The sequence below is a fragment of the Eulemur rufifrons genome, chromosome 28 (genome assembly GCF_041146395.1).
Source record: "Eulemur rufifrons isolate Redbay chromosome 28, OSU_ERuf_1, whole genome shotgun sequence".
Classification (NCBI taxonomy): Eukaryota; Metazoa; Chordata; class Mammalia; order Primates; family Lemuridae; genus Eulemur; species Eulemur rufifrons.
Genome location: NC_091010.1, coordinates 58206139 through 58222836, shown reverse-complemented (window position 1 = coordinate 58222836; position 16698 = coordinate 58206139). Strand labels below are relative to the sequence as shown.

Sequence of the window (16698 nt, the reverse complement as noted above, 5' to 3'; positions counted from 1 at the left end):
CTCCACTTATAGTCAGGAGACTATTTAATTTTTTTTGCTATTGTAAATAATGCCTCAATAGACATATATTTATAATATTTTTTCAGCATTTTGGATTGCAAATGCAGCCACTGTCATACTGAGTGAAATTATCTTTCCTGCACATATTAGAAAATCCTCTTCCTAGCAAATCATTCTAACCTCGCCTCCCTCCCCAACTGCCCCACAAAATTCCAGTCCTGGGGCCTTGTTCAATTGTGACTACACTAAATTTTCATTCATTTAAGCAATGTTTATTGAGTTCTTATTATGGTTCTGTGCTAGAACCTGGGGATACAGTGGTGGACAAGACAATCATGGTCCCTACTTTTATGAAGCTTCCAGAGAGAGAGAGAGAGAGCAAGAGAGAGACACCAAGTAATTGCAAGTTATAATACTTACTATGAAGGAACAAATGAGGTGCTGTGATAAAGATTAGTAGATGTGGGTGGTTCCAAGGAAGGCCTCTCAGAGGTGACATTTAACTGAAACTGAGGCTAGGGAGTAGCTAGCCATGATACTGTGGGTAGAACATTCCAGTTAAAAGAAATTGCATGTGCAAAGGCCCTGTGGTGGGAAAGAGTTCCAGGTAGAGAAACTGAAAGAACTATGCAGCTAGAATGGAGGGAACAAGGGAAAGAGAGGCAGGATTCAATTGTAAAATGCTTTGTCAGCTGTTGTAAAAACTTAGGATTTTATTTTTAGCGAAATGGATGATTTTAAGCAGGAGAGTTTTATGATCAAATTTTTGTTTAAGCAGATCGCTTTTGCCGTTGAGTGAAGAAAGGATTAGAGGAGGAGGAGTGAAAGTGGGGAGACCAATTGGAAGGTTGCTGTGGCCTCCAGGCAAACAAGGGTGCAAAACTGGACTAAGTAAGGATTGTGGAGATGGTAAGTAAAGGACAGGTGGTGGGAAAGGAAATGTATTTGGAGATAAACTCTATGATATGAGGGAGGAGAGAGTGAAAGAAAGGGAAGAACTGAGGATGACTCCTAGATTTCTGGCTTGAGTAATGAAGGGAATAGTTATATAATTTATGGACATGAGTAAGACTAGGGAAGTCAGGAAAATATTGCTCATGAGACAAATGAAGTGGTGATTCCTGAGCGATTTCCCAGGACCCCCTCTAAAGCCAAAGGGGAGACTGTGGGACCAACACCCAGTTTTCTCTTCCTATCTCCATGATCCTTTGGGATTCTTTTCCCCTAAACCAGGCAATAGGGTGCAAGAGCCTTCCCCATTATCCAACTCTTGGGACCACAGCCCCTCTCAACTACTCTTTCTTGCTACATATGTTACTCAAGGATTTTTACTGCTAATCACAATGAGAAAACAGAGAGACATTAAAAACTTAAAGTTCCAATTCCTGGCTCCCTTGTTTTATTCAGTTATGGGAAATAGGAGCCAGATGGGTTCTGCACTTTCAGATTCTATTTCTGAGAGGGGACTTATGGTCTGAATGTTTATATTCCCCCAAAATTCATATATTGAAACCTAACCCCCGAGGTGATGTTATTAAGAGGTGGGGCCATTGGGCAATGATTAGGTCACGAGGGCCAGAGCCTTTATGAATGGAATTAGTGCTCTTACAAAAGAGGCTTGACAGAGCCTGTGTGCCCTTCTGCCATGTGAGGACACAGAGAGAAGCTGCGGTCTATGAGGAACAGGCCCTCACCAGACAATTATCTACTGGCGTGTTGATCTTGGACTTTCCAGCCTCTAGAACCATAAGCAAAAAACTTCTGTTGTTTGTAAATAACCCAATCTAAGGTATTTTGTTATAGGAGCCCAAACAGACTATGAGAGGACTTCACGACCTCAAACCCTCTTATCCTAAACCTTCCCCTTTGGACCCAGCCCCAGGTCTCTTAAACAGTTTCTCCTGGAACACTTCACTTCATACACTGTGGGCTTATGAAGCCATTAGGTGCTTTTTCTTCTTAAATATGTGTATTAGTTTCCTAGGACTGTCCTAACAAATTACTACCAACTGGGTGGCTTTACACAACAGAAATTTGTTCTGGAGGTGAGAAGCCCAAAATCAAGTTGTTGGAAGGGCCATGACCCCTTCGAAGTCTCTAGGGGAGAATCCTACGTCATCTCTTCCAGCTTCTGGTAGCCCCACATGTTCCTGGGCTTGTGACAGTATCACTCCAATCTGGCCTCCATCTTCACATGGCATCTTCACGTGTCTGTGTCCACGTCCAAATTTCCCTCTCCTTATGAGGACACCAGTTGTATTGGGTTAAAAGCCCACCCTTTTCCAATTTGACCTGATTTTTACTTAACTAATTACTTCTACAATGATCCTGTTTCCAAATAAGGTCACATTTTTAAGTACTGGGAAGACTGGGGCTTAAACATAACTATCTTTTAGGGGGACACAATTCAACCCATAACAGTGTGAAATTTGCATTTCTTTTAATTACAGACCATATGACATCTCCACAATTTATCCACCCACCACCCACAGAGGAACACGGTGGACTGGTCCTATTTGGGCATTTCTAGCTCCGTGGGAAGTCAAATTATCAGACAGTTGCTTGGAGAGAATGGAAGAAGCTGGAGGAGGGAGGTAAGAGTTTGACAACTTGGACGTTTGGTGGCATCTACTCAGGACTACAGTAAGAAGGCAGTCAGTCAGAAGGGCCTCCACCTACAGTCAGTGCTTGCATGGACACGCCTACTCTTGTCTTTGGTGAGTGATTTCTACCTCCTTGATTGACCAAGCCCTCCCCTCTCCCTGCCCTGCTTCTTTAGATACATATTAATACCTTCAATCTGGTTAATGTCCATTCTTACTGCCTGGGGAGCCATTCCATCACTTTAAGGTACTTACCAATCTCTGCTCTGATCCATTAGGAATTCATTTAGAGTTTAACTCTCCAAGGGCAACTTCATTTCTAAGGCGTGAGGGCCACAGTGACAGCCATACTAAAGACCTGAAGAGTTTCTCTACCTTCAAAAGAGCAGAGAGTATATTCTGATAGAACAGAGGAAAGATGGAGGTCCCAGCAAAGGGAGCTGCCTTGTTGGGACCGTACGTTGCAAACCCTCAGGAATGTGGGGGGATAACAGGAAGACCCTAAGGAAATGAGAAACAAAGACCCTAAGGAAATGAGAGGGAAGAAGGGGTGACAAACAGGGAAAAGGAAGAGTGAAAGCCAATCTTGACTTTCTGGTTTTCCCTAGGGCCAATTCTGACAGTATCCTCCTGCCTCTTCACAAAAAGCAGGCAGTGAAAACTGAGATGACGACAATGTTTTTTCCTCCTAAAGCTGGGCTCAATTTGAGACAAAATATTACTGGCAAAAGGCTCAATATCTCATTACCAATCCCCATGGGCAGACAGTCCCCAGAAAAGATAAATATTTGACTAGATGATGATAATATGTATAACAATTTATAGTCAGTGTTCCACATGCATTTTCATTAAATCTTTTATTGGCAACTAGTGCTTCACGGTGATTTACAACAATTATATACATTATTTACAACAATTATATACACACATATTTTAAATTCTAAGCTCAGGATTTGAGGATCATTAAGCCCATACAAGTCTTCGAAAAAAGAGCAGCTTCCTTATTGATTTACCTAGGACAGGCAAACAATGTCTAGATTCTTTCCCTTTTCCTTTCAGTCCATTGAGTAAAAATAGATTGAGGCTTACCCCAGTTTTCTCAAAATCTTGCTTGAAGGTGAACTTGAGAGTCACCTTAATGGCTATGAAAACCACTTCTTATTGACAAACGTGGAAAAGTTTTCCCAATTCTCTGTTTGAAATTCTGTCTTTGGGGGAACTTTAACCTCTTTCTGACTTCTAATTAGCTTCTCTTCAATGACAAGAGTTCAGTGGAAAGTGAAGAGAGTCAGAGGTTGCCTGGGGCACACAGGTTGCAAATGTAATGGGACTCTTTTCATCTCTTCCTCTGAGGTAATTCTAGGGATTAATATTGTTGTCTCTGAAGTACCCTTTGGAAGCAAGCCTCCCAAAGAAGATATTGATGTATACAAGCAGACTTAATTCCCAGATGGGCAACTGGCTGATTTATGCTGATCCATGCACCTACACTCTCTCACAGATTTGTCTTCAATGACAACTCTTTAAAGATGAGTCATTCTTACATGGACTCTCCATAGACAGCCTATTACAAATCCTTCCAAATCCCTGCAGTCAGCGCATTCTAGAATCAAGTACTTTTCCATTAGGTGGGGAAATGTTTTCAAGTGGAAAAGGAATCTTCCATTCGTTTGGAAATGGGGTAAGAATGACTGGCAGAAAACACATTGTCTCAAAAGACCCCATCTTTGCTTTATTTTCACATTACTAAAAAACCCAGCTGAGTGATTTTTTTTCTTTAAATTAAGGAGCAGTCTGTTCTCAATGATAAATGTATCCTTTGATTCATTCAACAAATACTTACACAGTATCAATTCTGGGTCAGGAAAAGGTACTAGGTTTAAAATATCACTTTAACACTCATGGCGCTTACATTCTAGTGAGAAAGATGGATAATAAGGAAACAAAGGCAAGAATAAACCCAATAGCCTCCAGTAGTAGTGGTTTTTTGGTTTGTTTGTTTGTTTTAAAGAAATGAACAGGATAATTGGAGAGGAACTGGGGAAGGAAATTTTATTTAGGGTGATCCTGGGGAGGGCCACCCTGAGGAAATGATATTTGAGTTGAAACCTGAAAGATGAGAAGTGAACCGCAGGTCCTCTTAGCAGAGGAACTATAATATCAAGAGCAAATGTGTTGAAGTCAGAAAGAGCAGAAGGGGACTTTCTAGAACATAAAGGGGTCAGCACGCTGACTGAAGGTGAGATGAGAAAAGAAAAGTAGGTGGAAGCTTTACCGTGGGAAGACCTGGTAGGCTGTGGAAAGAGTTTGGAGTTTTCTAAGAGCCATGAGGAGCCACTGAAGGATGTCAATCACTTGAGTCATGTCATCTGGCAAAAGATGACCCGTTCAATAAAAGTAAATGTTAACTAAAACCTTTTTTCTTTTAGTTTATTTATAAAGTTTAGAGCAATATATAGTGGATTTTATCCACTCAGTTTTGCAGCATCTCAAATTGGATGTGATAGTTTGAACAGCTTTTGAAGATTCCTGTGAAGATTTGGTTGACTGGTTCTGATTTTGTCTCCATAGCAGTGTATTAAGGAATAGTCAGTCAGTCAATGGCTACAGATTATGGTTTTAGCATGGTTTAGTCTTCTCATGAATATATTTAATATCAAAAACAAACATTTTAATGTTTCATTGAGGAATTTTTATGTTTACACTGATTTCTTTCTAAATCTTTTTTGAGACGGGATCTCGTTGTGTCGCCCAGGCTGGGGTGCAGCAGTGTGATCATAGCTCACTGAAAGCTCAAACTCCTGGGCTCAAGCAATCCTCCTGCCTCAGCCTCCCAAGTAGCTGGGACTACAGGCTCAAGTCAAAACACCTAAATAATTTTTTTACTTTTTGTAGAAATGGGGTCTCATTATGTTGCCCAGGCTGGTTTCAAACTCCTGGGCTCAAGTGATCCTTCTGCCTCAGCCTCTGGAGTAGCTGGGACTACAGGTGCATGCCACCGTGCCCAGCTAATTACTTTCTAATTCTTTTAATGTCATCTTTAGAGTATAATTTTATGTTTTTCTAATATTTTATTACTTATAAGATACTGTCTCCACTTTTTTCAAGCAAAAATGGTTTGTAATTTTTATTATTCGTAGCCCTAGTTTATTACATGATGTGATTGTTCTCATTGCTTTCTGGTTCATGGCTTAATTTAGCTTTTTTAGGACTTTTAATCTTTTTTAAATTCTTCCTTTACAATTTCATGTTCATGGTTAAGGTAACTCGATTTTGAACTATTAATCATACAGTCTGCTATGCTAACCCTCTTTAGGTATTCTTTATACTAGGTTGAATAATTTTCCTTTTTCACACTGAGTCTTTCTGCAAACTGCTACTGTGTCTCTGTATATTTTTCCTGGTTAGAAATTAAAATTTTAGCATTTACTACATGGCAGGGTTGTATAAGCTACTTCTCATTAATTTGGGATATTCTTTTACATTAATTTAATGTACAAAAGGTAAGAAATAACACTGAAATAATTTTTAAAATAGTTTTTTGATAAATCAGTAAATTGGATTAATTTGGAGAATTGTTTCTTTGGCAAATTGTCATTGGGTAAATTAAATTTCTGTAAATTGGCATTTGGAAAGTTGATTTTTAGATAATTCACCCAGAAATAATTCCATTTCCATTGATGAAGAAAGAAGACTGACATAAATGTGGGAAATATATATTGAATTCAAGCCTCCATCTTTTGAGAAAAACACAACCTGCTTACAGACTTAATCTGATACTTTAAAAAGCTTCTAATCATCAAAGTTGCAGAAAATCTTGAAGTCCACTCTCAGCCAGGCATCCCTTTATATACAGTTTTATCAAATTCATAAAATGTCATATTTTCTCCTATACTTTCATGACAGGTTTTTTGTCTTTACAAATGCTCACCTCTCATAAGTAATCTTTTTCTAAGATGAAAACTCAATAAGAAGAGAAGTTAGCTTCAATACAACAGAGACATGCATTTATTAGCGCTTCTCATTAAATGTCTTCCTGGATTTTTTTTCCTCCAATAAAGTTCCTGGTAAACTGCCAGATGACTACCTAAAATGTTGTTGCAATTGTGGGATTTTATGATTTAAAAGTAATTTAAAAATCGATTCCCTTTGCCATTTACTCTAAGAAAGAATTACTTGCTTTGTATTGTTTTGAAATGTGGTCAAGTGAAAGAATCTTTCTCTGGCCTTCATCATCCTCCAAGTCGGAGGTTATACCTTCCTCTCACTCAAGTTCCATTTTATGAGAATGGCAAATATTTTTGGTATGTCTTTGCTGTTTCTATCTTTTTTCCTCCCTTTCTGAAGCAGTGCTAAGAAGTTACTTCTGAATTTTTGCCCACCTTATAGTCTACATCTTGCTCAAATATATTTCTATCTTTTCTTATCCCTGTCTATATTTTACTTTTCTGCACAAGTACAGATTAAAAAGGATTAAAATGAATATATTTTAAGAAAAGTAGGAACAGTAGAAACCCTACAAAGGAAGTTAATATGCTGGAAATTCCAGTGTCTTTCCTTACCAAGAAGAAAGCAGAATGACAGATTATTTGAGCTAGATGCTTTTACTTAGAGAACGTGTCTTTTAAATGGTTGGCTATCACTATTTTCATTACAATATTTTTGGGGTGATACAGTTTTTTAAAAAAAACAAGTGAGTACCTTTGTGAAATAGACTACATAATGCCCCCCTTGACAAAGACACTAGTCCTAATCCCTGGAACCTGTGAATTTGTTATTTTACATGACAAAGGGACTTTGTAGATACGACTTAATTAAAGAGTTTGATAGGGGAAGATTATACTGGATTAACTAGATGAGTCCAATGTAATCACAAGAGTCCTTATAAGGGGGAAGAAAGAAGGTCAAAGTCAGAAAAGAAGATGTGATGATGAAAGCAGAGATTGAAGTGATGCTGCTGTTGGAATGGGGCCATGAGCCAAGGAATGTGGGCAGCTTCCAGTAGCTGGAAAAAGCAAGGAAGTCAGTTCCTCCCCAGAGCCTCCAGCAGGAACACAGCTCTGCTGACCCACTGGTAACTTCTGACCTCCAAAACTGTACAATAATAAATTTGTGTTGTTTCAACTCACCAAGTTTATAGCAGCAACAGGAAACTAATACAACTGGAATGTAAAAGGGATTTTCAACTTGGATTCCTTTTTAAAGAGTAAGGTCTCTGTAAGGAAATATTTTTACGTTTTGTAAAGACAGTTTAGAGAATCGCCTCCTCCACAGTTATTCCTCATAACTTTGGGAATTTTGGCTCCCAAGAGAAATAGCTTGGAGCAGCTGAGCAAAGTTAGACAGACTCTGAGAAGTTTCTCAAGCTTGAAGCACCAGCCCAGGGCACAAGCAATTATCAATAAAAGGCCTGAAGCTTCATGTTGTGGTTGATCTTACGTCTTTAGGCTGTTTTTCTCTCCTCCGCTCTCAAACAAGCTCATTCTCTTATGCCAATCATGATGGCCATGGGAATTCAATACACATATAATTAACTTAGGAACCCCCTGAGGAAAATGGACTCAGGATAACTGTGGCAGAAGAAGGACTCTGATTGACCTAGCTTGGATGACATGACCAAACAGGATTCGCCACTGTGGCAAGGAAGATGAGGTGCTCTGATTGGCTAGTCAGGAAGATGGCATACTCTGATTGGCTAGTCTGGGAGATGTGCCTACCTCTGGGGCAGAAAGTTGGGTCAGCTTCAACCAAACTTCACAGAATGGGTTTCCACAGAAATGAAAGAGTTAAAAATTAAATATCGATGAAAAACAGAGACAAAACACCACATAATTATGAATTTTGAAGAGGAGAGAGAGAAAGAGAAAAGGCTCTTTATGACTTTCTAGTTTTGGGATATAATTCTTTAGGAGACCTAGCCGCATTGCTTGTGTATACACGAGTATCCTGTACATTTCCAACAAGCTCTCCCATTTCCTGAAGTCATTTATATTCCTGTGATTCAAATGATTCCCGACCAAGAAAGACCAAAAGAATGTATCTTTAATGAACTACCAGGTAATGTTTTATTGAGAACAGTATTATTGATACTTGTGTTGGAATCCTTTCTCCCAGTAATAGCCCCCTGATTTTCTTTGGGCCAACACTTTCAGCTTCCTTGTTTTGGGTGAGCCTGGCCAGACCAAAGTTCCAAGAGTGGAACATGTGACTCAGATTTGCCAATCAGCATATCCCTCTCCCTTAACCACAGTGATTTGTTTAAGGATGGGTAGGTAATCCAAAGCCCAAGATTGTTTATGCAAACCATTGAGAGAGTCTCTTTCTGCTGAACTTAGAGCTGTGAGGATGTAAGAGCTGCTGGAATCCATCTTGCCACCATGAAGGAAAAGCCTGCCTGAGGATGAAGGAAAGTAGATCAAGAAATGGAGAAGGGAAGACTGCTCAGCCCTGATGATAAATGTGGATCTAGCTGTGCTTCACCAAATTCTAGACTTTTCAGCCATGTGAACCAATAAATACCCTTTTGCGTATATGCTAGCTTGAGTTAGATTTCAGTCACTTCCCACAGAAAATGTTTTTACCAATATTTTAACTTATATATTTTTTCAGTTACTGTTTCAGTTATAATTGCATCAGTAATTTATTGCTGTGCAAGAAATCATCCCTAAACTTAGTGTCTTAAAACAACAATGATTTTTTATTTCCTTGGTTCTGTGGGTTAAGTGGCTGAGTCTTCTGTTGGTCTTGCTTAGCTCACCCATGTTATTGCCCATCCTCAAGGAGGCCAGATGGTTCTTCAAATGGCAGTCTCAGGGCCGTGTTCAGGAGCCAGCCACAATGTACACATGTTTACCAAGCTTCTGCTTATATCATGTGTGTAGACTTCCCATTGGCCAAAGCAAATCTTATGACCAAGCCCAGAGTTAGTGTGTGAGGAGACTAAAATACCATGGCTATCAGAAGGATGATACATCCAGAGCTTATTAATGCAACGATTTATCAAATTCTTTAAAAATTTCAAAGTGCTTTCAAGTATAAGCTTATTTAAGCATCATAATAACCCTGTGAGATATGCAAAACCAGTATCATTATTGTATCAGTCAGGGTCCAGTCAAGAGATAGAAATACCATCAGAAATTTTAACAGGAAAAATGTCATACAAAGAATTATTAAGTGGTAATAGGGAGTTAGCAACTGAGAGGAGATAAAAAGAGAACTCTGCAAAATAATCTAGGAGTCTGGGAAAGCAACCAAGAAAAGAACAAACTTGGAAGGTAGGCTGAGTTTCAGACCATGTTAGGGGCAGGAGGAGTGTGCTGTAACCCACTGGATGGTGGAGAAGTTTGCTGAGTTGTCTCAGTCCAGAGCTGGTTACCAGCTGGTGGGCTAAGGCTGGTGAGCAGGGAACCACGAGCCTGTCATCAGAGTGCCAGCAAAATTTGCAAGAGTATGAGTGCCCCTGGTTGTCCTATATGTATGCCATTTGCAGCTGTGCCATAGCAGCAGAAAGAATACACTGTAACCAAAGGAAGCCCTTTCCACCTGCAGTGTCCCTATAGCACTCTCTTGTGACGAAATTTTACCTAGTGCCAGCTGGCAAAGGAGAATTCTTACAGGGCCCAGGCTCACAGTGTCACAAAGCAGGGCAACAAAGGGAACTAAGAAACAACAAACTCATAACTGGTACAGTCCTCCCCTTTGGTTCCATCACTTCCACAGGCACCCTTTTACAGACTTTTGAACACCTATGCAAAAACAAAACACCTCTGTATTTCCACCTAACAAAATACAGTTTTCCTTCATAAAAATGAGAAAGTGCTCACTGTTTACTCAAAATGGGGAGATAAACAGTCCCAATCATAATAACTTTCAAATTCTGTTGTAATGCCAATGAATATTTTTGCACATCGAGACTAAATTATAAAGTTAACCTCCAACAATTTATATATAATAGTGGGAAAGAGCAAGAAGAATGTGTTTATATTATACAAATAATGAGCAAAGAGAAAATCTGCAAATCTACCACAGCCCTCATTTTTGTAAGAGAATATAGATGACAGTCTATGACTTCCTTCTCCTACAATCCATTCTGTATTTATTTTACTCTCAGGGAGAACATCAGATGGTCAGGATTCTTAACCTGGTGAAATGACCCAAACCATCATTCCCTAAGGGTTTGAGTTCTCTGTCATCCTGATTTTTGTTTGCTTTGTTTCTATAGTTTACTATTAACCTTTCCTATTGAGCAGAGAAGTACTAAGAGGATCTCTAGATAATCCTCTGTGTTCCAGACATAGTTCTTACCCCCACCATGTAGTAGCAACTCAATTTCTGCTTGTAGTTGGGATCAATCATTCTGGCCAAGAGATTAACACCTTTTTCTGCTTGTTGGCTGAGTAGCATAGGTCACCCCAAATGGCAGGTGGCTGTCTCATCTTCCAGGAGGCTTCAGTATCACAAAGTAGGGCAATGAAGGGTGGATTTGGAGCTGAGAGATAATAATAAATTGATAACTGGCATGGCTGTTTCTGTTTTCCAAATCAGAAAACTATATGATTTGGAGAGGCTAACTGGTGTGCCTCGCATCACCTGCTCACAAGAGGCAGGGTCCAGGACTTCAGTCCAGGTCCTCATACCTCAGATCTGAATGTTCTTTTTTGCTCCTTTAAGCATAGGAGTTCAGGGAGACTAGATCAAGCACCAGACATGGAGCTGTAAGACCTAGGTCTGAATTCTGCCATTTACTCACTGTGAAATCTTGGACAACTCACTTAAGGATTCTGAGCCTCAGTTTTCTCAACTGTAAAGTCAGGATACTAGTCCCCAGTTGGCAGGATTAGAATGAGAACTGAATGAGTTAAAGGTCTATGAAAGCACTATGTAAACTCTAGCATTGCGGTTCCCCCACCTCCACCCTCACTGTCCTTGGAAAATTGTCTTGCATGAAGATTAGGAACTGGCAAGTGAGTGAGCGAAGCTTCATCTGTATTTATAGCTGCTCACTCACATCACCACCTGAGCTCTACCTACCCCAACCCCCACCCCACCCCGTTTGTGGACAAATTGCCTTCCATGAAACTGGTCCCTGGTACCAAAAGGGTTGGGGACCAAAGATTATACAAAACTAAGGTATCATTATCAAGGATTGTACAGACTCAATTTACTGCTTACTCATGGAAAATTTTGATTAATTCCTTAGCATCTCATAGTTCATGAAAAATGGCCTCTATTAAGGGAAGTTGCTGCCACCGAGGCAGCAACTGGGTGAATTCTAAAATCAGGAGGAAATATAGAGCAAGTGAGCATAGTTTAGGGTGGTAGGAATTGATAGAGTTCTATGGATCAGTAATCTCTGAATCTCAATTATTTCTGCCAAGTATTTCTTTCAAGTCATTTTGGGAAATGGCTCACTGCCTTTTTCTATTTTATTAAATCTAAGAACCTCATTAAGTCAAACTATCAGTGATGCATTGTCAGCAGGAAGAAAATGGGGAAAATCCTCTTTCAGTATTTGATCACGAAAACCTTTCTAACAAACTCAAGACAAACACATTCCACTCCTACTGCCTATTCACATGAGATTAACTATTGTGCCTGCTCACAATATTCAATCATCATTTCTTACCCATTTAAGAGCTGCTTGCATGAATTAGGAAATGGAGAACAGCAGGCTCCAGTGCATCTCTCCACATTCTCAGCACTAGAAATATGGCTTAATTAAATGCAATTAGGACATTGACACTATTTTTATTAAGAAAAGAAGAAGCTGAAGCTCTCTCCCTCCAAAGTAAAGAAAAAGATAGTAAGAGAAATTACAATATACTTTTCTCTCTCTGCTACCCAGTCTAGGCTGCTTCCCAGTTTTTCATTGTTGCATTTCATAGATAATTATTCACAGTCCTGCCTAACAAACACCTATACTCCATTTCTTGCCTTTACTTGCTATGTGGATGGTCTGCAATAATAATAAGCAGTTGAACATGTTTGAAGGGAGGAGCACAATTTCATATGCTTAGTCCAGTTCATGAAAATGTCCTTTTTGGCATAGTTTTCAGGAAAGTGTTACATCACTAAACATTATCATCTTAGAACTTGAGTGCCTAATGTGGTGCCTGGCACACAGGCACACAATAACTATTTGTTGAATGGCGGGCTTTGGATTAACATCACGGCCTATTATCATTAAAGAATCTTATGAGAAGGACATATGGCAAGCTCAGTAGCTCATACCTGTAATCCCAGCACTTTGGGAGGCCGAGGCTAGATAATGGCTTGAGGCCAGGAGTTCAAGACCAGCCTGGGAAATATAGTAAGACCCTATATCTACCAAAAATTTTAAAAAGTAGCCAGGTATTGTGGCACACCCTTGTAGTCCTAGCTAGTTGGGAGGCTGAGGCAGGAGGATCACTTGAACCCAGGAGTTTGAGACTGCAGTGAACTATGATGGTGCCACTGCACTCCAGCCCAGGTGACAAAGTGAGACCCTGTCTCAAAAAAGAAGAAGAAGGTGGAGAAGGAGGAGGAGGCAAACTCATAAGGAGGTCTTAAACTTTTCAGATGGCATTTAAAAATAACTGATTTAGGGCTGGGCACAGTGGTGGATGCCTGTAATCCTAGCACTGTGGGAGGCCAAGGTGGGAAGGATTGCTTGAGCTCAGCAGTTCAAGACCAGCCTGAGCAACAGTGAGACCCTGTCTCTACTAAAAATAGAAAAATTGGCCAGGCTCCTGTAGTCCCAGCCACCTGGGAGGCTGAGGTAGGAGGATCGCTTGAGCCCAGGAGTTTGAGGTTGTAGTGAGCTATGATGACACCACTGCACTCTACCTGAGGCAACAGAGAGAGACTCTGTCTCAAAAAACAAAAACAAAACAAACAAACAAACAAACAAAAAACTGGTTTAGTGCTATAATGTTAAACCAAGATTTTTAAAGAAACAATCTTTCCCCCTTATTTTAAAAGGTATAAATGGCCATTGTGGGTTTTGGAGGGAAAATCTAAGAAAAAATATAGAAGATAAAAATCACCCATACTCTCACAACCCAGATACATATTTTAAAATTTTTGTGTATTTTCTTCTGTCTCTCTCTCATTGGGATCATAAATACACAGTTTTGTGTTCAGCTTTTTTACATAATATATTTTGGCTTTTTCTTGTCATTATATGGTCTTTGAAAACAAAATTTGTAATGAATGCATGATGTTACGTAATATGTTTGTATATAAGCATGTATGTGTGCTCCCTTAGTGTGTGTATACATAGACATACACACCTGGATTTATTGTGTACACACACACAATGCCACGTAACACAAAGCTGAATTTATTGCTTATTGTAGTAAGGAAGGGTGTGCTGGTCAGGCACAATCTCACTGAGCAGAATAATGATTTTTGTACAGGATTTTTGGGAAGCATGAAGTTCAGGGATTGGCAGGATTTTGAGGGGTATAAATAGATTGACATCAACTCTAGAAATGAGGTTATTCCAGTAAGACTGTTGTTGCTTGCTTGGCATTCAGAAATATATTTATTGGACTAACTCCATTCCTGATTGGCTGACTTTCATACACAAGAGACTATCACTGATGGGTTGGTTTGCCAAAGCCTTTTCACTGAAGTTACACTGACTGATAGAAACATTTAAAACCCGGTTATAATGGTACATGTTACCATGGTTACAGAACGATCAGCCTTTTCCTAGGAATACTAAATTTTTTTTTATTCTCAATACCATAATTTATCTAATCATTCTCTCATTACGGGATAATTGGCTTATTTACAACTTTTCCACCATTATACATAATGCTCCAGTGACCATCCTAACAAATCTATGAGTATGTCTCTGATTATTTTGTTAGGAAAGAGTCCTACAAGTGGATTGGTAAATCAACAGATGATTTTTGTATTTTTATAAAAGTAATACAGGTTTGTTACAGAACATCTAAGAAGTATAGATACATAAAAAGGAGAAAATTAAAATCATCCATAAACTGCCTCTCTCCATGCCATACAATCCTTGTTTAATGTTTAGTGTTTATTCTACTTTTCCATTTTCTTGTGCTTCTGTAGATCTATACAAACACAAATGAGAAATTCAGGTAGTACTCTTTTCCAGTTTGCTTTCTTTACCTAATTATCATGAATATCTCATGTAACAGCTGAATACTGTGTGTGTTTATGTCTGTACACAATACAACAATTTAACTTTTTTCTGTTGCCAGCAGGTTTCCCTTCCTCCTTCTTTCATTCATTCCCACCTATCTTCTGGCTTTTCTGTTTTATTTTATTATAATTAGTATTATATATTATTTTAAAATTTTTTCTCTATTTTAAACAATGACTTGTTATACATATTTGTACCTAAATGTTCACACACATTTGTGCTTTTTGTTTTAGGATAAATTCACAGAAGTTGGATTTTGTGTCAAGTAGCAGGGCAAAGTTCTAAGACTTTTGATAAATATGTTGAAAAAATGGTCTCCAGAAAGAAAAAAAATTAAGCTCTCCATTTACGATGTTTGTTTTCCTGCACCCTCTGAAATACTTTGTTTCAATATTTTTTTCTGCCCTTTGCCTATTTTACAGAAAGAATTAATATCATATTTCTATACTAATTTGTATTTTACTGAGTGGGAGTTTGAGAACTACAGTGAGATAGACATATACTCTGTACATAACTGTAATCAGATGGACTTTTGTGTCTGGAGAATGGAAACCAGCCTCTTTACTATCTGGTCACACCTTTTCTGAGGGAGGCATGATTTGACCTGTAATACATTAAAAAATCTTTTATCATATTAAGCTGAGATGGAATAATGCATTTATTTTTATCCAGTACAAACCAATTAGATGCCTTATCTTTTTTATCCCCTTCATCTAATAGTAAATAATTAGGGCTGGAGGGGGGTGTGTGTTGTGGGGAAAGGACGTTCTAAAAAGCATGATGTCTTTGAATTCAAGAAATTTACAATGTGGACAGGAAGCTAAGATACATAGCTATGAAAAGATGAGAACTGACAATCAGTAGAGCCACTCTACATCTTAGGAATTCGCTGCTAGTGTTCCAAAATCCCCTTGGAAAATGGGCACATGAAACTTGGAAAATTTCCCCATGGGAAGAATGTGATATAAAGTCCTGCTATTCCAGGTTTCATCTAAAAAACTATTTAGTGCTGTAGTATCACAAGCTGGTCCAAAATCCTTAGCCTCCAAGGCCTTCCCCCATCTGGCTCCTCCCCTCCTTCCCAATCTCTGGACTCGCCCCCCAACTTGGTCCTCCACTCCTATCACTCTGGCTTTCTTTAAGTGCCCCAGTGTCCCACCCTGCCACAAGGCTTTCACTCATCCTCACCCATCTCCTGGCTGCTCTTTCCTGTCCCTACCTTGCACCTTCACTAACCCTTAGCCATCCTTCTAGAGCCAGCTAAAACAGGACTTGCTCATGAAGTGTTCTCTAACCCCAGACCAAATCTTCCTTTCAATCACCACTACAATACCTCCTGGTGTGATCTTTTGTAGACCTTGCTGTACAAGTAGGAATTTCTCTAGTGTCTGTCTCCTCTCTCTGAACCTGTTTCCTCATCCGTAAGATAAGCACTGGAGTATGTACCGAGTGGGCTTGTTCTGAGGGTAGGAGGAAATAATGCCAGCAAAGAGCATGGGACATAGTAGGCTCCCTAACCATGAGAACTCCTACCGTCCTGTGCAAACACCAGAAATGCTGGGGACAGTTCTGCCTCATTCTTCGATGAGAGGTGCCTGCCTGAGCTTGCTGCTGAAGCCTCCCTAGGAGGCCAGCCCAGGAGCTGAGGCTGGCTCAGAAAGAGCCCATGAACGTCTCTTCTGTTCACCAGCGAGCAGACGTGTGTACATAGCAGCACACAGTATTGGTTCGGTTCAGCAAACCCTACCTTGTGCTCCACATTCGGGCCAAACAGGAAAAACCAAAAGCAGCCTCATCAAACCAAAGCCATTACAAACAAACAAAGCACACACAGGTGCACGCACATACACTCTCTCACTAGCATGATTAATGACCAGGTCTTGACTGTCTTGGAAATGGATTGGCCACCTAGGCTTACAAATAAATCAGGTCGTG

At 39.6% G+C, this 16698-nt stretch overlaps 1 protein-coding gene across 1 annotated transcript in view; it reads right to left on the bottom strand.

Annotated features, from left to right (window-relative positions):
* Window positions 1-8644: 8644 nt before the first annotated feature.
* Window positions 8645-16698, bottom strand: part of FHIP2A (FHF complex subunit HOOK interacting protein 2A) — a 61851-nt gene continuing 53797 nt past the window's right edge. Inside the window, exon 17 of the mRNA XM_069461091.1 lies at window positions 8645-8997. Within this exon, the coding sequence (XP_069317192.1) occupies window positions 8898-8997 (100 nt within the window). The 3' untranslated portion in view covers window positions 8645-8897. The remainder of the gene's footprint in view (window positions 8998-16698) is intronic.